This window comes from Plecotus auritus (genome assembly GCF_963455305.1).
Source record: "Plecotus auritus genome assembly, chromosome: 8".
Taxonomy (NCBI): Eukaryota; Metazoa; Chordata; class Mammalia; order Chiroptera; family Vespertilionidae; genus Plecotus; species Plecotus auritus.
Genome location: NC_137782.1, coordinates 143,837,063 through 143,860,558, shown reverse-complemented (window position 1 = coordinate 143,860,558; position 23,496 = coordinate 143,837,063). Strand labels below are relative to the sequence as shown.

Genomic DNA, 23,496 nt, shown 5'->3' with positions numbered 1-23,496 from the left:
TTTTTTTTTTTTTTTAATATATTTTATTGATATTTTACAGAGAGGAAAGGAGAGGGATAGAGAGTTAGAAACATCGATGAGAGAGAAACATCGATCAGCTGCCTCCTGCACACCTACTGGGGATGTGCCCGCAACCAAGGTTGTGCCCTTGACCGGAATCGAACCCGGGACCTTTCAGTCCGCAGGCTGATGCTCTATCCACTGAGCCAAACCAGTTTCAGCGACAAACTCTCTTTTGATGGTCTGCTGTGTAAGAACAGGGCAAACTTTACTTTTGACCACTCTGCTCAATTTTGACATATATTAAAATGGTTACATTGCTGTGTCTACAGATGATAAAACAGAGATGATGTGAATGGTAAAGCCTATTTGTAGTAAGTGGAGCTGTGGTAAAATGTTACTGGAAATTTGATAGTCATTTGCTTATTGCTATTGATCCCCTATTATTATTATAAGAAAAGTTTAAGCAACTCTTAGCAAAAGAGCTATGAAATTTTAGATCTTTCATTGTCTTGTATGTTCAAGACCAATTTTCTTGGCTTTGATTATTATGTTTTAAACTGCTTTTAAAACAATTAAGAGGTTAGTATTTGTCCTCATTCATAGCTACCTTAGTAACCTACTTTCTCTTTCTAGATCTTAGGTCAACATTATTCACTTGTAGCACTTTAAGCAGACCAAATAAAATATTTTCCTGTAGACAAGCATCTTTAAATTATGAAACTATTTCAGATGTGAAAAGGCATCTTCAATGATGCTTAAGCCAACGCCACAGTAATTTATGTTCATTGATACGAGCTTGTACCGTAGAAGTGTTTATGGTCCCAGCCAGGATATTTTTTACTTGATTATTTGGATAGCGATTTATATTAAATCCCTCCATTGTTGTCTTTTCTTTGTAGTGATCAATTGTTACATCTTTATAACGATCACTTGTCATGTAAAGGAATTTATGATTTCCATATCCGATTTAACCAAGGAATTCTGAATAATTTTCTTACAACCTGCAGTCAGTTTAGTAGTGGCAAAGGAGCTCTTGAACTAGTTTGCTCTGGTGGTTATTATGATTAATTTTTAATCTAGCTAAAAAATAAAGGATATTATAAATGGCTGCTTGTTGTATAGTCAGGATTTCAATAGAGAACAAGGGATTTGTTTTTATTTTTGTCTTGATTTTTAATCATCAAGACCCAACTGCAATGACATTCAGAATGATGGCAGCATTGAGTGTTATCTGCCTTATTTCCAGGCTGGAATCTTTAGCATGTATCCTTGCGATGAAGGCTTTGCCACCGGTGGACGTGATGGGTGTATACGGTTATGGGATACTGAATTCAAACCAATAACCAAAATTGATCTCAGGGAGACAGAACAAGGATATAAAGGTAATATATGTATTTATACTTACCTATAACTCTATGAGTGTTAAATTCAAGGTGAAGTTCTGTATTGGGTTTTCGGTACCCATCTTATTCCACAAAGGGATCTCAGTCAAATCTCACACCTAACTTAATAATAGTGCATGCTGAGTCAGGTCATTTTTAACACAAATTTATGATCTGGGTAAAATAATGAAGCTTAAATGACTTACAATGGTGGCAAGGGAAGCCAAAAATAATTCTTAAAGCAAGTCAACTAAAATAAATTACATCTATTGTGATAAAAGACTTTGAATTAATGGCTATAAATGATTATGTCTAAAAGAATAAAGTAATTATTCACACAGTATAAGGTGTCTTATTCATTTATGCATTCAATATGCTCTTATTAAGCATCTACTAAGTGTCAGATACGTTCCTACAAACTGAATAGGCTCTTCTAAAAAGCATGCTTCAGGCATTTTACTGGAGTATTGTGTATTTATTTTAATTTCCAATACATACTTGTTGAATTGTTACTGTGTAAAATGACTATAAACTCTATATCTGGAGATACTTTGCGTTAGGCCAACCAGCATTCCCTCAGTGTTGATTAAGAGTTAGGAGACTGAAGTTTCCAAGTACAAGATGCTCCTTCTTAGACTTCTCAGCATCTCTGCTGCCCATCCACAGGTCTGAACCACCTCTTTCACATAGATCACTGCAGTTGCTTTATCACTTGTGTTCCTGCTCCAGCCACCATTAGAATAGCAGCCAGAGGGATTGTTTGAAACGTACGAGCTAGATCACATTATTCCTTTCCTCAAACGCCTGCGATGGTTTCCACTTTCCTCAGAAAAAGAGCCAGAGTTTTTAGGATGGCCTAGCAGCCCTTCTTCTTTGTGTCAACCTGCCGTGTTCAAGCTTGACCCTCAAGAACCAGCAATAGGGAGGTGAGCACATCTCCAACTCTCTCTGTGCCTGAGAAACCCTGGTATAGAACATTCAAAAGAGCAATTCTCCAATCTGAGAACAGCTTTGTTTCCAACAGCGACAAAGCAAGCACATCCGATTCTTCTTCTGGTCCGTTGAGTGGCTTCATGCCTCACCTCTGCTCCCATCGCCTCTATCACCTGTCTCCCTGTCTGTCCACCGTTGTCCTTTGGGCTATGCCTCCTGCCTCACTGTTGTGCTGAGAAAGTGGAGGCGCATCAGAGGAGCGTGCATAGGTGCTGGAGATGGCGAGGAGTGCCTGGAGGGATGCGTGTGGTGGTGTTTGTTCATGCTCTGTGGTGTAGAATGTGGTGTGAGAACATTCGAAGAGGCGGACTGTCTGGTTTGTTCTGGTAGTAATTCCCCTTCCCAGGCTGGCCTCAAATAAAAACCTCTTTGGGTGGTCCTTCCCCAGGGCAGGACATAGCAGGTCTTGTGGTGTGTCTCTATCTTCTGAGATCCCCTTAGAAGTGTGGAGTTCCTGTGACTATAGAATTTGGAATCCTATAGACGCTGAAATAGCTACTCTCTACAAAATCTGGTCTTTCACTGCAGGTTCTGCTAGAAATTTTCAGGCAGAGACCCTTGCAAACAGGAGCAGCAGGCCGTGGGCACTTGGTGCTGCAGGCGACCTGCAGTCCAGCTTAGGACCAGCCCCTGCCCAGCCCTTGGAGAGCCCTGCGACTCTCCTGCAGCAGCTACAGTACTGACTGGCGACCATTGTGCTAAGCACTCTGCATATAGGATGCAATGTAATCCTTCAGGCAGGGCTGGCTCCCCGGGCAGGAGATCTGGTTTTGTGCTGTTGCTGCCTTGAAATTCTCAATCATTTTTTTAAACAAGGGGTCTGACATTTTCATTTTATATTGGGCCCCACAAATCATAAGGCCAGTCCTGTCCCCCAGTCATCGGTGCCCAGGAATCTCTGGGAGGCCTTGTTTCCTTCAGGTTCCCAAACTCTGCCTTAGCATTACTCTTCAGCACCAAAACCACAAGCAGGGCCAGGAGCCCCTGGTCCACCTCCTTAGTGGCTTCAGCTACCCCTTTAATGAGGGGAGGCAGAGGGAAGAGGGTTCAGAGGTCCCTGGTGTTTTTCCTCACCCTCTCCCACCTTCCCTCTTTTTGTCTGAGTGAACTCTCTCTTCCTCTTTTTTTTTTTACTTCTTACATCTTTGCTGAGGGGCTCCTCCGTACTACATCTTTAATAAGGTTAGGTTTACAGAAAAAAGCCATCACCTTGTCCTGTTTAATCTTCGGTACTATGTCCTGGGTGCACATCCACAGAGAAAGGAAATAACTTTGTGGGGAAGAGAATTCATTCCAGACTTCACCACTTGAATTCTCCTTTTATCTGTATCACTTGCTCATTCTGGGACTTTGGGCAAATAATTGAAACTTTCTGTGCTGTAATTTCCTTATTTGTGTGTGTTTGGTACCACCGAGTCAACTCCAGTTCTTGGTGACCCTATGAGTGAGTAATGTCCACAAAGTCCTGTCCTCATCAGTCCTGCTCAGCTCTTGTAGACTCATGCCTGTGGCTTCCTTTATGGAGTCAGTCTATCTCATATTTTGTCTGTTGCCTTCTATTTTTCCCAGAATTATTGTCTTTGCCAAAGAACTCCATCTCCTCATAATGTGCCCAAAGTAGGACAGCTTCAGTTTTGTCATTTTTGCCTCCAGCAATATTTCAGGTTTAATTTGCTCTAGGACCCACTTGTAAATCTTTCTAGTGATCCATAGAGCTGTCCTCCAACACCATATTTCAAATGAGTCAATTTTTTTTTCCTTATCAGCCGTCTTCACTGTCCAATCTAAGCATCTGTACATAGTAATTGGGAATATGAATGAGGGTATGAATGGTCTTAGCCTTGGTCTCTAATGACACATCTTACTAGGAAGTTCTCCCATCGCTGCCCTTCTGAGTCTCGGCCTTCTCTTGATTTCGGGGCTGCAGTCTTGATTTGATGACTGAATCAAGGAAAGCAAAATCTTTAACAATTTCAGTGTCTTCACTGTCTATGTTAAAGTTGTATCTCTCTTCTGTAGTCATGGTTTTTGTCATATTGATGTTCAAATGCAGTCCTGCTTTGGCACTTTTTTCTTTCAGTTTCATCAGAAGTTGTTTCAAACCATTGCTACTTTCAGTAAGATGGTGTCCTCTCCGTATCTTAAACTATTGATAATTCTTTCAGGAATTGTCACTCCTCCTTCCTGAATCTAGTCCAGTTTTTTTGAATGATACGCTCTGTGTACAGATTAAAGATTAGGGAGATAAAATACACCCTGGTCTATCACTTTTGCCTAAAGGAAACCATTTTGTCTCCCCACATTCTGTCTTGATAGTAGCTTCCTGTCCACAGTACAGGAAAATCAAATGCTGAGGCATCCATAGCAACCCTTAGCTTTTCATGATCTACACAGTCCGAGGCTTCATAGCCTATAAAACAGACTAACCTTCTTCTGAAATTCTTTAGAGAACTCTAGTATCCAACAAATGTTCACAATTAGGTCTCGATGCCCTTCCTTTTCTGAATCTAGCTCGAACATGTCGCATTTCTGCATCCATATGAGGTGTTGCCTTTGTTGCATCACCTTGAGCATCACTTTGCTTGCGTGGGAAATCAGAGCAATGGCCCTCTATGGCACTCTTTGGCATCTTCGTGTTAAACATTGGGATGTATATTGAACATTTCCAGTCCGTAGGCCATTGTTTTGTTTTTCATATTTGTTGACATGTTCTTGTTAGGTTTTGACAGATTCAGTCTCTGTGGCTTGAAATAATTCTAACGGTTTCCCATTTATCCCCGGTGATCTATTGCTTCCCAGTATATCCAGGGTAGATTTCACTTTGCATTCTAGAATTACAGATTCTTCCTCATAGGAATCTTCTGCAAGGTATCTGTCATCTTCTTGCCTCTTCTGTATAGATTTTCAGCAAACTGTTTCCACTGTGGGACGTTGGGAAAATAATGTAAGTTTCTATGCTGTAATTTCCTCCTTTATTCAACTGGTGTTTACTGGTCCCATGTAGGGCCCTGAGCTGTCCCCATGTAGGGCCCTGAGCTGTCCCCGGGGCCTGCTCCCGAGTTGTTACTAGCATTCCCGGGCTTGTGCATAGAGCTCTGGGTGCAGGGCTGAGTAATGTCAGTGAGGATGTTCGTCCCCAGCCACAGGGCTTGCTTGTTTGACTATATCAACTTCTGAAAGTTGCATTTTCTTTTGCCATCTTTGGGCTCTCTAATGCATTGGGGTGGAGTTTTCCAACATGTGGCTGAAGAATCACTACATCAGAATCACCTGGGGATGAAGCCTGGAAATCAGCATTTTCAACGACCTGGCTCAAGTCTGGGGAACAGCTTGGTAGTGGTTCTCAACACGTGGTTTTGACCCCCAGGGAGCTGCGGTTCCTCCAGACCCACCAGAGGAACGCTGGGTGGGGGCCAGACATCTGTATTTTAAAGACACTTTCCATGTAGAATCTGAGGCCCAGGCAGGGGTAGAGCAGCTGCTCTGGGTATTTTACCATATGCCAGGCCCAGGAGCACCAGATTTAAGATCACTAATAAGTACCAACTCCCTCCCTGCTGCCAGTCTTCCCTTCTTGGGCCAAATAATTGCGGGGAAAAGCCATTTTATTCCCAAAATAGTTTGTTCTCTCTTTTGTGTGTTGGACCATAGCCCTTCCTTCTGAGAGTCTGCAGTGCTGGCGTATCAGCATGATAATCAACAAGTAAGTTATAACACAAGGGGGCACAGGCAGCAATTTCTTCACAGCTCCTGGTGCAGACCATCCCCAGGGCCAGAATGTGACCATGTGTGCAGCAGGTGGTTCTCCGTTGAGATGTGAAACTAATAAAAAGACCCCAACAAAGCACCAAAACTTTCTGCTTAAAATAACAAAAACTTATAGTCATTGGTTAATTTTCTAAGTGCCGATCCTGGTTGAAGTTTTTTTTTAATATATTGTTGTATTGGATCTTTATAACAGTGCTCTGAAGTGGGAGGCCTAATGTTCTCTCCACTTTACAGATGAGGAAACTGAAGATTTGAAAGATTAAATAGCTTTCCATGTCATAGAGCTGGGAAGAAATGGGGCTGGGATATAAATCCAGTCTGTGTCCTTAACCATTCAATGAATTAATGGAAAATAAGCAATGTCCTTTAAGTTTGTGTTAATATTCATGATATTACTGAAACTCCATCCCTGGGTTTCAGGGCTAGCACAGAGAGGATTAGAAGGACGCTATTTCCCACTTTCTGATTGAATGTAAAACTGGGCAGAGGGCTGATGAGAATTTGGTCTTGGAGGATTTTTGTTTAAGTAGGTGGTTGCTCTCTACTGCCGTCTGCTGGCAGTCTGGACCAAGCACAGGCCAGAGCCCCACATTCTCACAGATGAGCTACAGAGAAAGCAACGCTGCAGATCAGGCGATGGTGTCCAAGATGTGGACACCTTACAAATTCAGCACAATGCCTTCCGCTCATACTGACAAAGGTCTTTAAACATGCACCTTTCCAGAACAAAAGAGCCTTTCTGTGGTTTTAAATAACTCGAATGGTTCTTCCTGGGTCTCTCTTCACTATTGGGGATTTACAACCATATTCCAAACATTGCCTTGTGTTTTTCGGACTCCCAGAGCAGAACATAATGAAGCAAAGACAGCTTAATAATTTTCCAATGCAGCGGCCAGCCTGGCCAGGAGACCACATTACCGTTCTCTGCATTGGTGTTGGAGACGTTAAAACCAGGCCAAGATGGCTAGACAGAGAAGGGAAATGCTATCAGAATCTTGCCAGGGACCTGCCCCTCCCCAGGGTCTCTCCAGAATGTGCCCAGAAGAGACCGAGCTGTTCTCACTCTTGCTTGCGTGCAGAACAGCAGTTAGGTTCAGAAATGGTGAAAACAGAACGTGATTAAGAAACTTGAATACAGTTCTCTACCTCCTGAGGTGTCTTCGGGAAGCAATTCCTACTTGAAATGGTTATGTAGAAAGTGAGAATGGCGGTGTCCTATCCGTTGTCATAGGTGGACCCCTGGGGCTGACTTGTCTGATGTGACAAAATGCAATGTGTCTGTTCGAGGAACTGAGTGCTTGTGAGGAGCCTGAGCTGGTTTCTGAGAGAAAATGTTCACAGCTCATTAAGTTTATGTTGTAAACAATGAAAATGGAACAACTCTCACGATCTCCCCTTCCCTCCCTCTCTGTATTTATATCGATTTGACTTCACTGCCTTTGCTTTGTGTAAAGCTTCCATCTTTCGTTGGTTGGTTCCGCGGAACCCTTTGTCAAAGGAAACCTGTAAAACAGATTGGGAGGCTCTGAGGGGAAAACGGGCGGGATCCTCAGACTCTGCGCCCTGAGTTCCCCCATCCTGGCTCTCTGCTGGCTCCTCTGGGGAACCCAAGAGCTCCCTGGACACAGTCTGGAGACGCTGTGTAACTCGACTGGCTCAGTAGTCTTGGCTGACTGGAAGGTTCTTCTTTGTTCCTAAACCTCTTTTAAAGAAAAGGAAGACAAAGCAGATATTTTTAAAGTGTTACCATTTGTTCATTCCAGGTGGTAGGTTGTTTGTTATAATATTCTTGTACTTTTCTGAATTAGTTCCCCAAAACAAGATGGTAAAAAACAGTGAGGGTGATGGAGAGATTAAATGTTTGCACACTGGACCAAAGACAATGCCAGATCTTTGGGAGAAATTTTAGTTTTCAAGTCATTTAGCCTAAGCGACTGGACACACTGTGGGAGGTGATGGGGATAAGTGACATGCTCATGTTTACTGTGGACAAATGCTTTTTCTGCATCTATTGAGATTACCATGATTTTTATCCTTCATTTGGTTAATGTGCTGTATCACAGTAATTAATTTACAAATGTTCAACCGTCCTTGTATCCCTGGAATTAATGCCTTTTGATCATGCTGTAAGATCCTTTCAATGCATTGTTGAATTTGGTTTCCTAATATTTAGTTGAGGATTTTTGCATTTATATTCATTAAGAATATTGGCCTGTTATTTTCTTTTCTTGTAGTGTCTTTGTCTAGTTTTGGTATCAGGGTAATGCCGGCCTCCTAAAACGAGTTGAGAAGTGTTCCCTCCTCTGGTATTTTTTGGAAGAGGTTCAGAAGGATTGACTTATTGATTAATTAGTTAATTAACTCTTCTTTAAATGTTTGGTAGAATTGACCTGTGGAGTCATCTGGTATTGGACTTTTCTTTGTTGGGAGGTTTTTTTAATTACGGATTCAATTTCCTCCCTTGTTATTGCTCTGTTCTTATTTTCTATTTCTTCATGATTAAGTTTTGGAAGTCTTATATGTTTCTAGGACTGTATGCATTTCTTCTAGATGGTTCAATTTGTGGGCATATAATTGTTCATAGCAGTCTTTATAATCTTTTGGACTTTTGTGGAATCAGTTGTATTATAGTTTTCATTTGTAATGCTGAGTCCTCTCTTTTTTCTGTGTAAGTCGAGCTAAAGATTTGACCCTGAATTAGCTGTTGCCAAGATATTCCTACTTCCTCCTCACAGCAGGAATAATGTCTGCCTAGGCGCTAGCTCCTTCCCTTTTAAAACTCGTAACAATAAATTCAGAGCAAGGAATAAAGAGAGTTATCTCATGTAAAAATAGCTTTGTGCTTTAAAAATTACTATTTCATCAGTAAATGAATTATCTCATTTGATTCATTCCAGACCATAGCGAGTTGAGATGAGAATTATAGAGTATCCATATACCCCACCCCCAATTAACCCTATTGTTGTCTCAGCATCCCATCTGGTTTAACATTGCCCTGAATTTTTTTTTAAAATAGACTTAACTTTTTTTTAGAGCAGTTAGGTTCACAGCAAAATTGAGTGGAATTTACAGAGATTTTTCATATATCCCCTACCCCATACAAACACAGACTCCCTGACTATCAATATCTCCCACTAGAGTGGTACATTTGTTACAATGGGTGAACCTACATTGATACATCATTATCTCCCAAAGTCTATATAGTTTATGTTAGGATTCACTCTTGGTGTTGTATAGTCTATGGGTTTTGACACATGTGTAACAACATATATCTAACATATATCTAGCATTATTCCTACAGAATAGTTTCACAGTCCTAAAAATCCTCTGTGCTTTGCCTATTTATCCCTTTGGCTTAGACTTTTTATCTTGTAATGAAGTATTATTAGAATTTAATATTAAAAATATTTTAATAGAACTAGTTAATACATCAGTCTTTCAATATCATACAACTACTTTCTTGGTTAAAATAAATTTAAAAATTATGTAAATTTAATTATTTTTTAGAACCTCCTTTTACTTTTGGTGGGTCCCAATTTCAATGATAAATTGCAAGGTCTCCATAATTATAGTCTACATTTTATGTGAAGAAAACCTGGTCCCAGAGAGAAAGTGACTCTTCTTTGTGTGGCCAGTCAGGTGTAGAGCAGGGTTAAAGCCCAGATGTTCTGACTTCTGTACTTTCTACAGCAAGCATGTCAAACTTAAAGGCTAGCACGGGCCAAATAAATGAGGCATGTGGCCTGTGGGCAATGAGTTTGACATGCTTGTTCTACATTAAAGACTCAAAACCTATCACATCCTTACCTGGTTTAAAGTAGTTATGAAAGTGGGATTGCTTCTGAACTTCTAATTCAGACATGAGAAACTTCACTGTGTGAATAAATAAATAGTGAACCCAGTGAGGGACAGAGACTGCAGGAAGTTTGAGAGGTCACACTCATTGCAGGGCAAGAAGATGGGGTCATGCAACAGAGGTGGAAGTTTGGATTTAAAAGGAACACTGTGCTTTTAGAGAAGATTCCATCAATTGTTTGATGTTTTGATGATATTTTGAGACTGAAATTAGAGTTTCATTTGCATGTTTCTGGGACATGGTGCATCTGTTATCCCACAAAACGAGTCTGGGTTCTGATCAAATACATATTAAACTTGCCTAATAGGATAGTTAATCATTCTGTAGTACCTGCCCTGTATAATTTTAATGCAATGTTAACATCCTAAAGAGTGAAGTGATTATTAACTTTTCCGTACAAGTCAAAAGGCAATAATTTCAAAAAGGGTTAGGCTTTCATAAAGACCAATTTCTCCCCTTAAAATGAATATCCAGCTGTAAAAACAGATAATCATCCCAAGTCAGACAGGAAAGAGCGAACACACTTTTGCAGAATAGGTTTCGAGGGGTGGGAGAAAGGAATGGCACGTGTAAGGAACTGGTGAGTAACAGGGACTGGCATGTGGATTTTCCTCCCACTACTCCCCGCCCGCCCCGGAATTGTTAAGATGTGCTGCACTGGACGCTGTCCTGGTGAAAGGGTATTTACTTTAGGTGTTTTCTCTTATTTGTAATTGATGTGAAGACCTGCTTCTGTTTGCCGTCTCTGGTTTTGCCAGGCCTCTCCATCCGGAGCGTGTGCTGGAAAGCAGACCGCCTCCTAGCAGGGACCCAGGACAGCGAGATATTCGAGGTGATTGTGCGAGAACGAGACAAGCCCATGCTGATCCTGCAAGGCCACTGTGAGGGGGAGCTCTGGGCTTTGGCCCTGCACCCCAAGAAGCCGCTGGCTGTGACTGGCAGTGATGACCGCTCTGTCAGGTGAGGACCCCGCGGTGGCCATCGTCACCTCACTGACTTACTTGGGATAACAGATATATTTGGGCCAAATTTGCTTGTTACCCAAGAACAGGTTAAACCACAGGGCAGAGCCACACAGTTTCCACATGGAATGTGAAGACAATGAGCTCAACAGAGGTTGACTTCTTGGTATTTTATCTTTGTTTGGCTCCATCATAAGTCATGAAATTGTTCTTAGAAGTGAAAATACTACTGGTGAGATTGGCTTCCGGTTCTGGGAGCTAAGTGCACTCCTGCGTGTTTATAGCATCTTCCCCTCATACCTTCGCTCCTAATATGTGCTTACATGGCCGGGGCCTGCACGGCATTTTCACAGGCTCAGACACTCACTCATCACCATTAGAACGTACATTGCGATTTGCAAAGTTGTCTTCAGCACATGGGTAAATAATGATTTCTTTGTAATTTCTCAGATGAAATTTTGAACAGTGTCCTCAAGTCAAAGGAAAGTGCTGGTTCCTGAGAAAGTCTGTGGTTTTATTAGGAACCCAAAGGGTCTCGCGATGGATCATGTTTTCCTCTTTGAGAGCGTGACATCATGTAAAATGAGCAAATTAGTATGATTCCAATATCTGTGTGACTGTTGAAGGACTGAGCATATGATTTAGAAGTGTAAGGTGAAGACTATTACACTGATTTCAGGATTTTCGTATTTAATTAGGCTTTAAATGTGCTTAACAACAAATAGGTCAGAAAAGACTGAGCGATGGTGAGAGGAAGAGACTGATTAATCGATTGGATGATGATTGCCTCTGGATTTTAATAGTTTAAATAGAACCTTGTAAATTAGATTAGAGGCTCCTGCTCCCCCCACCCTTACTCTGTATGTCTGTGAATCTAATCAAGATACAATTGTATACTCATCTGCCGGGGTTCTTGTCCCAGCATTAAGAAGGGTTCAGCAATCTGGAGAAAGGCTGTGCGTAGATTAAGTAGGAGTCCAAAGATAGTTTTGAAAGGCATTGGAGGTCAGAGGAGCTTCAGCTAAAGGAGCTAGACTTCCTTGACTCAGGACCCCATGCTTTTTATTAACACAATTTGTCCCAAGGCAAGGTGGAGATAATACACTTCAAAGTGTAGGGTTTATAGAAGCATTGTCAGATTGGGGAATAGCCTACAGCTGTTCAGGTGTTTGGCCAACAGGAAGCAATAACATGTAGATTAAAATGCCCTGAGCTGTCTAGCAGCAAACAATAATCCTATTCAGGTTTGGGGGAAGTGCCCTTTAGCCACTCCAACAGGTAATTACATATATGACTCAGCCCTTGTTGAGCCCCCAAGTTTCATCAACCTTTTGATAAAACTCTTGTAATTATGACATGCTGGAATTGGCTCCCGGCACTCATCAGTAAAGTATAATCTAAAAATCAATTTTTAGTTTCTGTCAAGCACTGTGCCTCATCAATCTAAAAATCAGTGAAGGCAACTCCAGTTGTCCCCTTATGTGACATAAATGTGTATTTGGCTTACACTGGTCTTCACTCACTCTCTCCTCTTCTCTTCCTTTTCCTTCCATCACTCAGAGCTTTGCCCCAATAGCCAAAACAATGCCACCAAGTTAGTCAAACACCTGAGAAGCTGGATTCATAACCATCCAGATGGAGATGTTTTCAAGAGAGTCCTTGGCTTTTGTATTTTGATAAATGTGTTGAGTCTCAGAATCGCAAACTTCCCCTGATGGCCAGAATTTGTCTTGGTCTCATCAACCATTAATTTGGCCAAACAATTTAAATGTAAATTTACACAGAGTATGGAAATGTAGAAAGGATACAAGTCATAATTTCTCGAGAAAGATTAGCTGAGTGACTTTGTAAGGCTAGTACAGTTCACTGAGGAGTGAGGGTAAAGCAAAACTTACATTGCTGAAAATAGTACATGACTAAAAACAGCATGAGATTATGAATAATGGACAAGGAGGTATTGAAAGAATACCATAAGCTTTAGACTGAACAGTGCACGCTGCCTAAAGGATCAGCAAACTATTCACCATGCAACTCTGCATTGTAAGGAGCTGGCCCCAGCCCTCCTGATGGCAGAATGCATTAGAGAAACTCCACCACATGTGATTTACTCTTGCCTCTGTGGCAGCATTCTAAATTGTCAATCTGCCTAACAGATGTTGGTTGTGTGTTAAGAGAAGAATGTCTTAAAAGTACTAACAGGGAGAAATCAGGTACCACAATTGTAATTCACATGTAAACCCTCGTTTGGAGCTTCAAAAATTTAGTTCATGTTTACCCAGTTTGAGGTGCCTGGAATAGGGGTTTCCGGAGCTGCTGAAAAGTGTGTGCTAGCTGCACTTTACCCCTGCTTCTTCAGCAGTAACATGCTTATCAGCCAGGGGCACTGTGGGGAGTACCTGTCCCGACCATGAGTGGGCCTGTCAGCAGTGGGGCACCCAGGGAGCTTATGAGGAAGGGTGGCATATGACTGAGCACGGCTGACTTTGGAACCATCTTGGGCAGGGCTGTCATTGGCTGTTCTCCTCAGCTGGGTTTTCTTTCTAGGGGGGCCAGCAAAACGGAATGTGTATTTCAATCTATATGTGCGTAAATAACAGTTACTAGAAGGGTGTGTGTGTGTGTGTGTGTGTGTGTGTGTGTGTGTGTGTGTGTATATATATATATATATATATATATATGAACAATAATAGTATCTAGTAGTGCTTCTTACCCTGTAAGTTATTAATAACGATTGGCATGCATAAAGAACAATTTTTAATTTCCAAAGAGAAAAGTAAGATTTTGTTTGAAGGTAGTGTTTAAAATTTCCTTTTTATATGAATATAAAAATCTTTGGACATGTTATCTCATATTTCTTGCTGGGTGTTTCTAATGGGGGAAATGACCCAGAGATAGACTAAACCCCATCCCGGGTTCCCATACATGCCGGGAGGAAGGACACGAGTGTGCGGTGACCACCTCCTTTCTTGCTGTTATCACACTGTGGTCAGCAGGCCTTCCTGCCTCGGCGGCCTGATGATGAGCGTTGGTTTGGTTTTGTTCTTTGTTCTTTGCCTAGGCTGTGGAGCCTGGCTGACCACGCCTTGATCGCCCGCTGTAACATGGAGGAAGCAGTTCGCAGTGTGGCTTTCAGCCCCGATGGGTCCCAGTTGGCCCTGGGCATGAAGGACGGCTCTTTCATTGTTCTCCGAGTCAGGCATGTACTGATACTGAAAATGGTATTAAAAGATGCTCTTTTGTAAAATAAATGAACAAAGAGGCTCATAGATACAAAGAACAAACTCATGGTCACCAGATGGGAGAGGGGGTGGGGGCTGGGTGAACAAGGTGAAGGAATTAAGAAGTACAGACTGGTAGTTACAAAATAGTCATGGATATAAAGTACAGCATAGGGAATATAGTCAATAATATTGTTATAACTATGGTGTCAGGTAGGTACTGGAAATATTGGGAACCGCTTTGTAAAGTATATGATTGTCTAACCACTATGCTGTACACCTGAAACTAATGTAAAATAATATTGAATGTAAACTGTAATTGAAAAATAATATTTAAAGAAAAGTTAAAAAAAAAAAAAGGATACTCTTTTGTTAGAATTAAGATTCTCCTGGTCAAAATAGATGCTGGGACCTTAGGAAAAATGCACCTATTCTTTCAAATAGGAACAGTACAGATTCACAGTCCTGTCTGTAATGATGAAATCCGCACTCTGAAAATACAAACCTCTTTCTTCGGTGACTTACTTGGCAGCACAGCCTGCCTCAGTGACTGATGTGAGACTGTATATAATCTATTAATCTCTTAGCAGGAATAATCATGCACCAATACAGGGTGCTGCCCCAGTCCCCTCCTGGTGATGTTACATGGCATATTATATGTGAACCTTTAAAAAGTCTAATGAATAGTGAATTCCCAAGCTCATCTGGTCCCACGGGTTTTAGATGAGGGATCATGTGCTTGTAGTAAGCCAAGAAAAGAGGAAGCAGGAACAGAGCAGCCTCCAACAGCACCAGATTGTTAGAGGTGAGCTTGCGTAAAGGATTTCTACCACCCACATTTGACAATAAGACAGAATATTTCATACTTTATTAATCTCCTATATAACTTTTACAGGATAAAAATTATGATCCACCCTTGTAATTTCTCTAAATGCATTGGCTGTGCGTTTGGCTCACCCATTTTGTGATTACAGAAAGGAAATGCGGCCAGGAATTAGGTATGGCATGTTTTGCACAGAAGCAAATTCTAGATAGCTTTGAAAAATGCACTTGGCATGGTTTATTACACTGAATTCTCATTAACAGCCACACATAACTTATGACCAAAATTTTCTTTCTCTGCTTAGTGATGTGTGGAAAGATGGCTAATTACCAGATTTTCTTTCTTTTTTTTTTTTAAATAGCTTTTCCAAGCCAAAAAAATTAAAAACAAAAACAAAAAAAAACAACAAAACACCACACAAAACATCCCCCCACACCTATTTTATGACATTGTAGTAAACTGTAGTACTAGTATTAGGTGACAGCCGGAGTGAGGAATTATGTGGAGCAAATTTTGGCATTATTTATGCATTCAATTTGTTTTGGAGTTGATGAAGGCATCATTACTGGCTCAGGGGACCTGCCAATCATAATCCTGTCTCACAGTTGTAGGAAAACCCTCAGAGGACTTTCAAATGAGGGCAGAAATTCTTATCAGAATCTGGTCAGAAAGGACATAGGATATTCAGGTGATTCAATGTATGCATTATTGCCCTTTCATGGTCAAAGTTAAATAATTCCATAACAACTTAGCATTAAAAATAAGGACTTTTCCTCTTCTGCTTTTTGAATTTGCTCTTCTTATAGCAAAAAGCATTAATTAGTTTTCTTGTTCTTAAAATATAAAAAGGGTTTTTATTTTTATGCTAACCTTGATATACCTACTATTTTCCATGACACATGTTAAAACAATTTTATAAACCTCAATTTTTCAACAAAATTTTTAGAGAAAAATAATATATAATTGAACATGAAAGCAAATATGCATTTCATTAAATCTTGTTGGTTCTTACTTTGAAAGCTCAATATTATTTTACATATTATTAATTTTTTCTAAATTGGCTGTAAACTTTAAATAAAGTTTTATATCTTTTTTTTCAGAAGTTAGTTCTCTAATTCCTGTAGGTACTTCCTCCCTTTCAAACATTTTTTCTCTGACACATATACTTTTAATACATGACCTGGGGTTCCTATTTCTAGATTTGCTGCTTATCGCTTTGCTCTTTATTCTTACAGAGATATGACAGAAGTGGTTCATATCAAAGATCGAAAAGAAGTCATTCATGAAATGAAATTTTCTCCAGATGGTTCTTATCTCGCAGTAGGATCCAATGATGGCCCAGTCGACGTCTATGCAGTTGCCCAGCGGTATAAGAAAATTGGAGAATGCAACAAGTCCCTCAGTTTCATTACGCACATTGACTGGTCTTTGGATAGTAAATACTTGCAAACGAATGATGGCGCAGGAGAACGACTGTTCTACAAAATGCCGTGTAAGTCATGCAGGCACTGATGTTCGCGAAAAGCAGAACTTTGAAGAAACTATGAGAATGTTGTTATGACCTCAGGGCAAGGAATGTTTTCAGAAACAAGACCCTCACATTATGGACTCTCAAATGAGAGATTAATAAATTAGGACACATTAAAATAAAAAATAACTGCACCATAAGAGAGATCTTGAATACCATGCAAAGATAAGGCATCAACTGGGCATAAATACTTACAATTGTTATGATAAAGGATATACACAAAGAATGATTAAAGATAAGAAAGAGAAAAAATTCTACAAAACACTAATAATACTAAAGATTTGAGGGTCACATTTTTTATTTACTGTGATTGCTTTAGTCTCAAATCTCTGTTCTTGATAAGTGGAAGCCCGTATTATTTGATTACTTGGTGAAATGTATTAATTGCATTTTTAAAAATATAATTTTTACTTGTAACACCCCACTGTAAATTTTATACGTGGTTCATCTGACTTACCTAATACTCGTTTAGTAACAGTTTGTGATACTAAAATGTCATAAATAAGAGACAGATTTCTGTATTATAATCTTTGATTTTTTAATGTAAGAGGAAAAATTTAATATTTAACATGAATCTTTATTGCAAATAGTATCTTTAGATTTTTGAAATTAATTGAAAAATTAACATAAATTAATGTGTAACATAATATCACTTCAACTTTTTAAAGTCTCTGCACTGTCAGATGAGTTAATGCTCTATTACTAGGTGCGTACTTCTGTGTGTACTTTCTTTGCTTGCTATTTCATATTTATTTCCCATATGTGAAAAAATATGGAATCCATGTTAGCCATTTACAATAAAATTGCTTTTTATATAAAGGTAACATTACAGCCCTAGCTGGTTTGGCTCAGTGGATAGAGGGTCGGCCTGGGGGCTGAAGGGTCCCGGGTTCGATTCCAGTCAAGGGCACATGCCCGGGTTGTGGGCTCAATCCCCAGTAGGGGCAGCCAATCAATGATTCTCTCTCATCATTGATGTTTCTATCTCTCCCTCGCCCTTCCTCTCTGAAATCAATAAAAATATATTTTTAAAAAAATAAATGTAATATTACATGAATGTTTATTGGTTATTTTCAGCTGGGAAGCCGTTAGCAAGTAAAGAAGAAATCAAAGGGATCCCCTGGGCCTCCTGGACATGTGTGAAAGGCCCGGAGGTGAGTGGAATTTGGCCGAAATACACGGACGTCACTGACATCAACTCAGTGGATGCGAACTACAACAGCTCCGTACTGGTGTCTGGAGATGATTTTGGACTGGTCAAATTGTTTAAGTTTCCTTGTCTCAAGAAAGGTAAGGCCAGAAGAGATGTTTCATTTAGACGTGTCTTGGCATGCACAAGGCTTATTTTCTTGGTCTCTATTCCTGCAGACTATTAATTTTATCTTTATATTCATATTACTCTTGAACATTTACATAGAATGTGTTGTTGTATACTTTTGACCTTCTGAAATATGGGGTTTTGCAAATATAAGTCAGAATTTGTTAACAGTTTTTACTCACTGTTTTGTGATTCATAAGCCTCATGTTTCACTTTTAAACAAGTCCTATTTTATTTATATTTATGTACATACTCATAATTTAATATTACATTAAAATATCGTAATTAAATTTTTATGCTTCATAGTTAATTGTGATTATACATGGCAAAGCAAATCCTTTTAGGCATATGTAAAATGAAATCTGAAAGGGATGGCTCTTTCAGATAATACAGTTTATGGACCCCCTGTCATAGCACTGATTTTGCAAACCAGATTTCTGTAAGTGGTGACATTTTTGAGAGAAAAGTTTGATTCAAAACAGCTGTCTCTGCCTTCACATTTTGTGGTTTTGTTTCTTTTATTGTTGTTAAATCTTGTTACCTCAATTTTTGTGGCACTTTCGGGCGTGGTAGGATATAGCTGAATTAACCCTCTTATGACCTCCTCCTCTTCCCTTGCCAGTGTAGGCAAAGCCCATACACAGGCTTCTCTGAGACTCCCTGATTGCGCCCTGAAAATCTGATCTTGGCAAAGTAATCAGCAGGGACATGCTGCTGCCTGCAAACTCTTTCACTTGAGCGATTTTTAGATTGAGCAAGGAAAAAGGGATTGAAAATGTAATCAGAAAGTCATTTTGAGTTAACCAGCAGTTTTGAAGCAATGGCAATTACAGTACAAAATTGAACATAAAATACGTAGCAAAATCACCATCCCTTACACTTGACAAAATGAATATCAGTTTTAAAATACTTGCACAAAATTACCTTAGCGTGCCAAATTCAAACTCTTCCTCTCTCTCTCCCTAATGGGTCTTTTGAGTAATAGGGCACATCTTGTTAGATTGAGTAATGTACTTACAGAAAGTAAGTTAGGCAACTAGAGGGTATCTGGGGAGTCAGAAGAAACATCAGTGGGGTCACAAGCAATACTATTGGTCATAAGCATCTGGTCACAACTCAACTCAAAGAGAGTTGGTATCTCCTTTGTATCACCAAGCCTTGTAGGGTGAACTTGAACCTGGAAAATGGCAATGGAAAGGTAGAGCTTGGGTTAGGTATTAGAATGGCAGGGTTGGGGGAAGTGGGAGGGAGGTTGTGAGCAATGCTGTCTGTCAAAATGAGACACTTTATATGTAAAAAACAGCCCCGAGAGTGATGGCACACAGGGGATGCCTGAATGAATGAGGAGAGGTGGACAGCCAGTGACAATATGGGGAGAGCAATAGAATCCACTTCCGTAATCTGCAAGAGTTTCCATGTTCTCATAGCAAATTGACTTGTTCTACTTTTCATGACTCATGGTTTATAAATCTTGCAGTTTGCCTTAGGACATTCAGGCTTTTGTAGCCTTTTTATGCCCAAACCACTGGCAGACAAGTTTATATAAGACTTGCTGATGGAAATAGTAGCAGTTTGTGGAACTTATCTCCTTATCGCTCAGGGCACCAGTGACAATGTTCCCCTCACTTTTGAACCTGTAAACAGCCAAATACGAGCAGAGGCTGATGACTCAGAGTGTAAAGACTGAGCAAACAGGATCGTTTTCTGTTGTGCAGTGCAGGACCAGGCAGGTCAGTGTGACCAGAGCATGATGAGTGAGGGAGAGTTGTGTACTGTGAGGCTGGAGAAGGTGGAGGGGACCGTGTCATGAAGGGCCTTGTAGCCTCTGGTAGAAATGTGGGTTTTAGTCTAAGTGCAGTGGAAATCTACTGAGGGTTTGAAATGGAGGTGTGACATGACCAATTTAAGTTTTTAAAAGGCCACTTTCATATGGTATAGGATGGATTCGGCTAGGGGAGGCTTCAAGTTGAGAGATTATTGCAAGAGTCCAGGTGAGAGATGATGTAGCTTGGACAACTTCTTAGGAACAGAGGCAAAGAGAGGTGGTAGAGATTACGAGGCATCAAGGTAGAGCTGAAGGTTTTGCTGATGGATTGGACGTGGGGATAGAGGGAAAGAGAAATCAAGCATGATTCCAAAATTTTGGGCTTGAGCAATGGGGTGCATGGTGGCTCCATTTCTAGAGACAGGAAAATGAGAAAGGGAAGGGTTTAGTCTCTGTGTATGTCTTATGTGGGTACAAGAGTAAGCGAGGAAGGGGAAGGGCAACTCATCAGTCTGTTTGGTCCATGATAAGTTTGAAGCAGTGTTAGACACCCAGGGAGATATGGCCCATTGACTGTCAGCACTCCAGGGGAGTTCAGGGCTGGAGATGAACATTTGACAGATATGAGCATATCTACAGTATTTAAAACCAGGGGAGAAAGATCAGTAGAGAGGAGTTGAGGGCTGAGGCCTGAATCTTCCTGGTGGTTCAGAGGAAAAAGAGAGGCCTGGTAAACTCAGTGTCCCAGGAAAGCCTTGGAAGAGATGGATGTGGCCTTTATTTGTTAAATAAATATTAAGTGCTATCTTAGAGGCTGGAGATACATCACTGAATAAAACCAGCACAAATCCATGCCCTCGTGGAGCTTTTGTTCTGAGGGGACATAGTTAATAAAGTATGAACATGTCTGATGATGAGAAGAGCCATGAAGAAAAAGCAAGCAAGTAGTGGGAATAGAGTTTTCAGGTCGGGCCGAGTAGTGTTGCTACTTTAAATAAGGCAGTGAGACAAGGCAGCAATATGGTTTCATCTGACTAGAAACCAGAAGGAGGTGAGGGAACCAGCCATTCAGGTATTTAGGGAAAGAGCATCCCAGACAGGGAACAGCAAGTGCAAAGGCTTAGAGGCAGAAGAGTGCCTGGCATGACTAAGGAATGGCAAACAGGCCAGTGTGGCTAGAGAGGGGATAAAGGGAGGGAGAGAAAGAGGAAGGAAGAAGGGCCGGAAAGGGCCGGAAAGGGACGGAAAGGGACGGAAAGGGACGGAAAGGGACAGAAAGGGAAGGAGGGAAGGAGGAAGGAAGGAAGGAAGGGAAGAAGGAAAGGAAGGAGGGAGGGAGGAAGGGAGGGAGGGAGGAGGAGGAAGGAAGAGAAAACAGGAAAAATGATTAGAAAGAGGCCTAAATATTGACACAAATGCCTTCACAGGTGTTAGTTCCAATCTACCAAATGTATATTAGTTCTCTGTTGCTGTGTAACAAATTCCTCTCCCCAGCAAATTCAGCAGCTTACATCAACAAACATTATTCACTCAACAGTTTCTGGGGGTCAGGGATTCAGGAACAGCTTGCTGGAACATTCTAGCTCGAGGCCTCTTGTGCAGTTGCAGTCATTTGAAGGCCGGTGAGGCCATGATGGCTCACTCACGTGGCTGTTGGCCGGAGGCCGCCGTGTCTTGCCCTGTGAGCCTCTCTGTGTGGGGCTTGAATGTCCTTACCGCCTGGTATCTAGAGATCCAAGAAAGAGCACGGAGGAATCTGCAGTGCCTTTTATAACCTCCTCTTGGATGCCACACGTCTTCACCTTCGCCATGTTCTGTTCCTTTTGGTTTGTATTAAAGAGTTTATGGACATATTTTTTCTTTATTTCTAGATTTTTTGAGATATAATTGACAACATTGTGTAAGGTTAAGGTGAACAATGACTTCATATACTAATATATTGTGAAATGATTACTACTATAAGGTTAGATACCCATCTATCACCTTACTTAATTACCTTTTCTTTGTGTGTATGGCAAGAAGATTTAAGATCTATTCTCTTACAAACTTTCAGGTCTACAATACAGTACTGTTTTACTATAGTCACCATGCTGTACATTAGATTCCCCAAATTTATTCATCTTATAACTGAAAGTGTACCCTTTGACCAACGTCTCCCCATCCTCCTCCCCTCTATCCCCCCGCCCACACCCCTAGTAACCAAACCTACTGTCTGTTTCTATGAGTTTAACTTTTTAAAATCTTATTTGTGGGCATATTTTCAAACCACTGCAAAGAGATAGGTTAAATGATTTCTGATGAGGGTGTAAAGGTGAGGGCAGTAAAGGATAACCCAACAAGATCTATGGAGATAAGGAAAGAATGTACTTGGATTCCTAATTATTGAATTACCATCAGACAGCATTTCCACCTGACTTAGTTGGAATCTGTTTGATGTTATTAAATTACCAAAACTGATTTAGGCAACTCTTTGAAATAGACAAGGTTGCTTTTGAGACCCAAGGCCTTCCTTTCCCCTCTATGGCAGCATGCCACTAGACTTTTTTGGAGGCCCTAATATAATAGGACGTCACCTGGTTAGAACATGCTCTCGGGAAAGGGACATGTAGCAGTCGTTTTCACCTTCGTGTAAATCTAAATCATTGCCTCCCCAGTGGGTAGTCAATATTTACACGTGATAGTTGAACAGATGGCCTTTTCCCCCAAAGAGATTTCATTAGGAGGAACTGTAAAGGGTAGAAGTGTTTCTGAAGGAGAGAGGGGGTGCTTGTTGCCCCCCTTAAATCTTCCATAGTCTTTGGAGTACTGGATCTCCACATGATAAGGTGGCCCGGGCTTGTTTCCATGCATGTCATTATGCTGCTGTGCACCAACAATAAATATCATGGAGACTCTACTGCAGTAGTTCAACCACAGGTATGAGTTCAAATAGTTCTTCTATTGAATTCACTACCTGATGATGATGTTTCCTGAGTAAAGCAATCGATTTAAGAGAAAAAAATTTCATTCTCCCAAATGTGCATCTGCATGACCCCAAACAGTAATTTGACTTTTCCACAGAATAATTTTCTGTTTCCCAGTTGCAAGGACGGCCCATTTTATCTAGTATTCAAAGAAGGATGTGTAAGCTATTCATTCTTTGGCATTTATTTTCAGAATCAGTGAAGCAGTAGGCATTATTTGGAATAGGTTTGGGAGGGAGGAAGGGAGGAAGGGAGGGAGGGAGGGCGGGCTTCAGATCCATTTTTAGCTTAATCCATACTGGGATAATTGAGATATCTTTTGGAGCATTTGCTTATTTGTTATATATAATACTGAAAATTATTTTGTAATATATTCCTGGATAGGAATGTAATTTTATAACCAATAAATTATATATATATATATATATATATATATATATATATATATAAATAAATTTTTTTTTTTGCATGACTAATCTTCTTAAAAATATCTTTAGGAGCCAAATTTAGAAAGTATGTGGGCCACTCTGCACATGTCACCAACGTCCGCTGGTCTCAGGACTTTCAGTGGGTGTTAAGCACAGGAGGGGCTGACCACTCGGTGTTCCAGTGGAGGTTTATCCCAGGAGGTGTCACCAGCGGCCTGCCGGAAACCGCACCCCAGGGTAAAGCCAGTAATAATTTTCAGCATCTGTTTCTTTTTTCTCAGTAAAAGTTTCAAAGAATGTTGTAACATCTCTTCTGGAGGTAAAGAGTTAAAGCAATTTCAAAAAATTCATTCCTATAATAAATCTTAAAGTTAAAAAAAAAAACACCAGAAAAAAACTATAGAGACAATTACGGGTCAGTTGGTTAATCTCCTTCAAAGGATGTTGCTTATACCAAATGCAAGTGGAAGGTCTAGGTTTACATGAAGA

At 40.5% G+C, this 23,496-nt stretch overlaps 1 protein-coding gene across 1 annotated transcript in view; it reads left to right on the top strand.

The window, feature by feature from the left end:
• Window positions 1-23,496, top strand: part of EML6 (EMAP like 6) — a gene marked incomplete at its 5' end in the record, with an annotated part of 220,528 nt that overhangs the window by 99,699 nt on the left and 97,333 nt on the right. Inside the window, 6 exons of the mRNA XM_080685637.1 lie at window positions 1,250-1,385; window positions 10,761-10,962; window positions 14,023-14,160; window positions 16,241-16,497; window positions 17,611-17,823; window positions 23,077-23,287. Of these exons, the coding sequence (XP_080541763.1) occupies window positions 1,250-1,385; window positions 10,761-10,962; window positions 14,023-14,160; window positions 16,241-16,497; window positions 17,611-17,823; window positions 23,077-23,287 (1,157 nt within the window). The remainder of the gene's footprint in view (window positions 1-1,249; window positions 1,386-10,760; window positions 10,963-14,022; window positions 14,161-16,240; window positions 16,498-17,610; window positions 17,824-23,076; window positions 23,288-23,496) is intronic.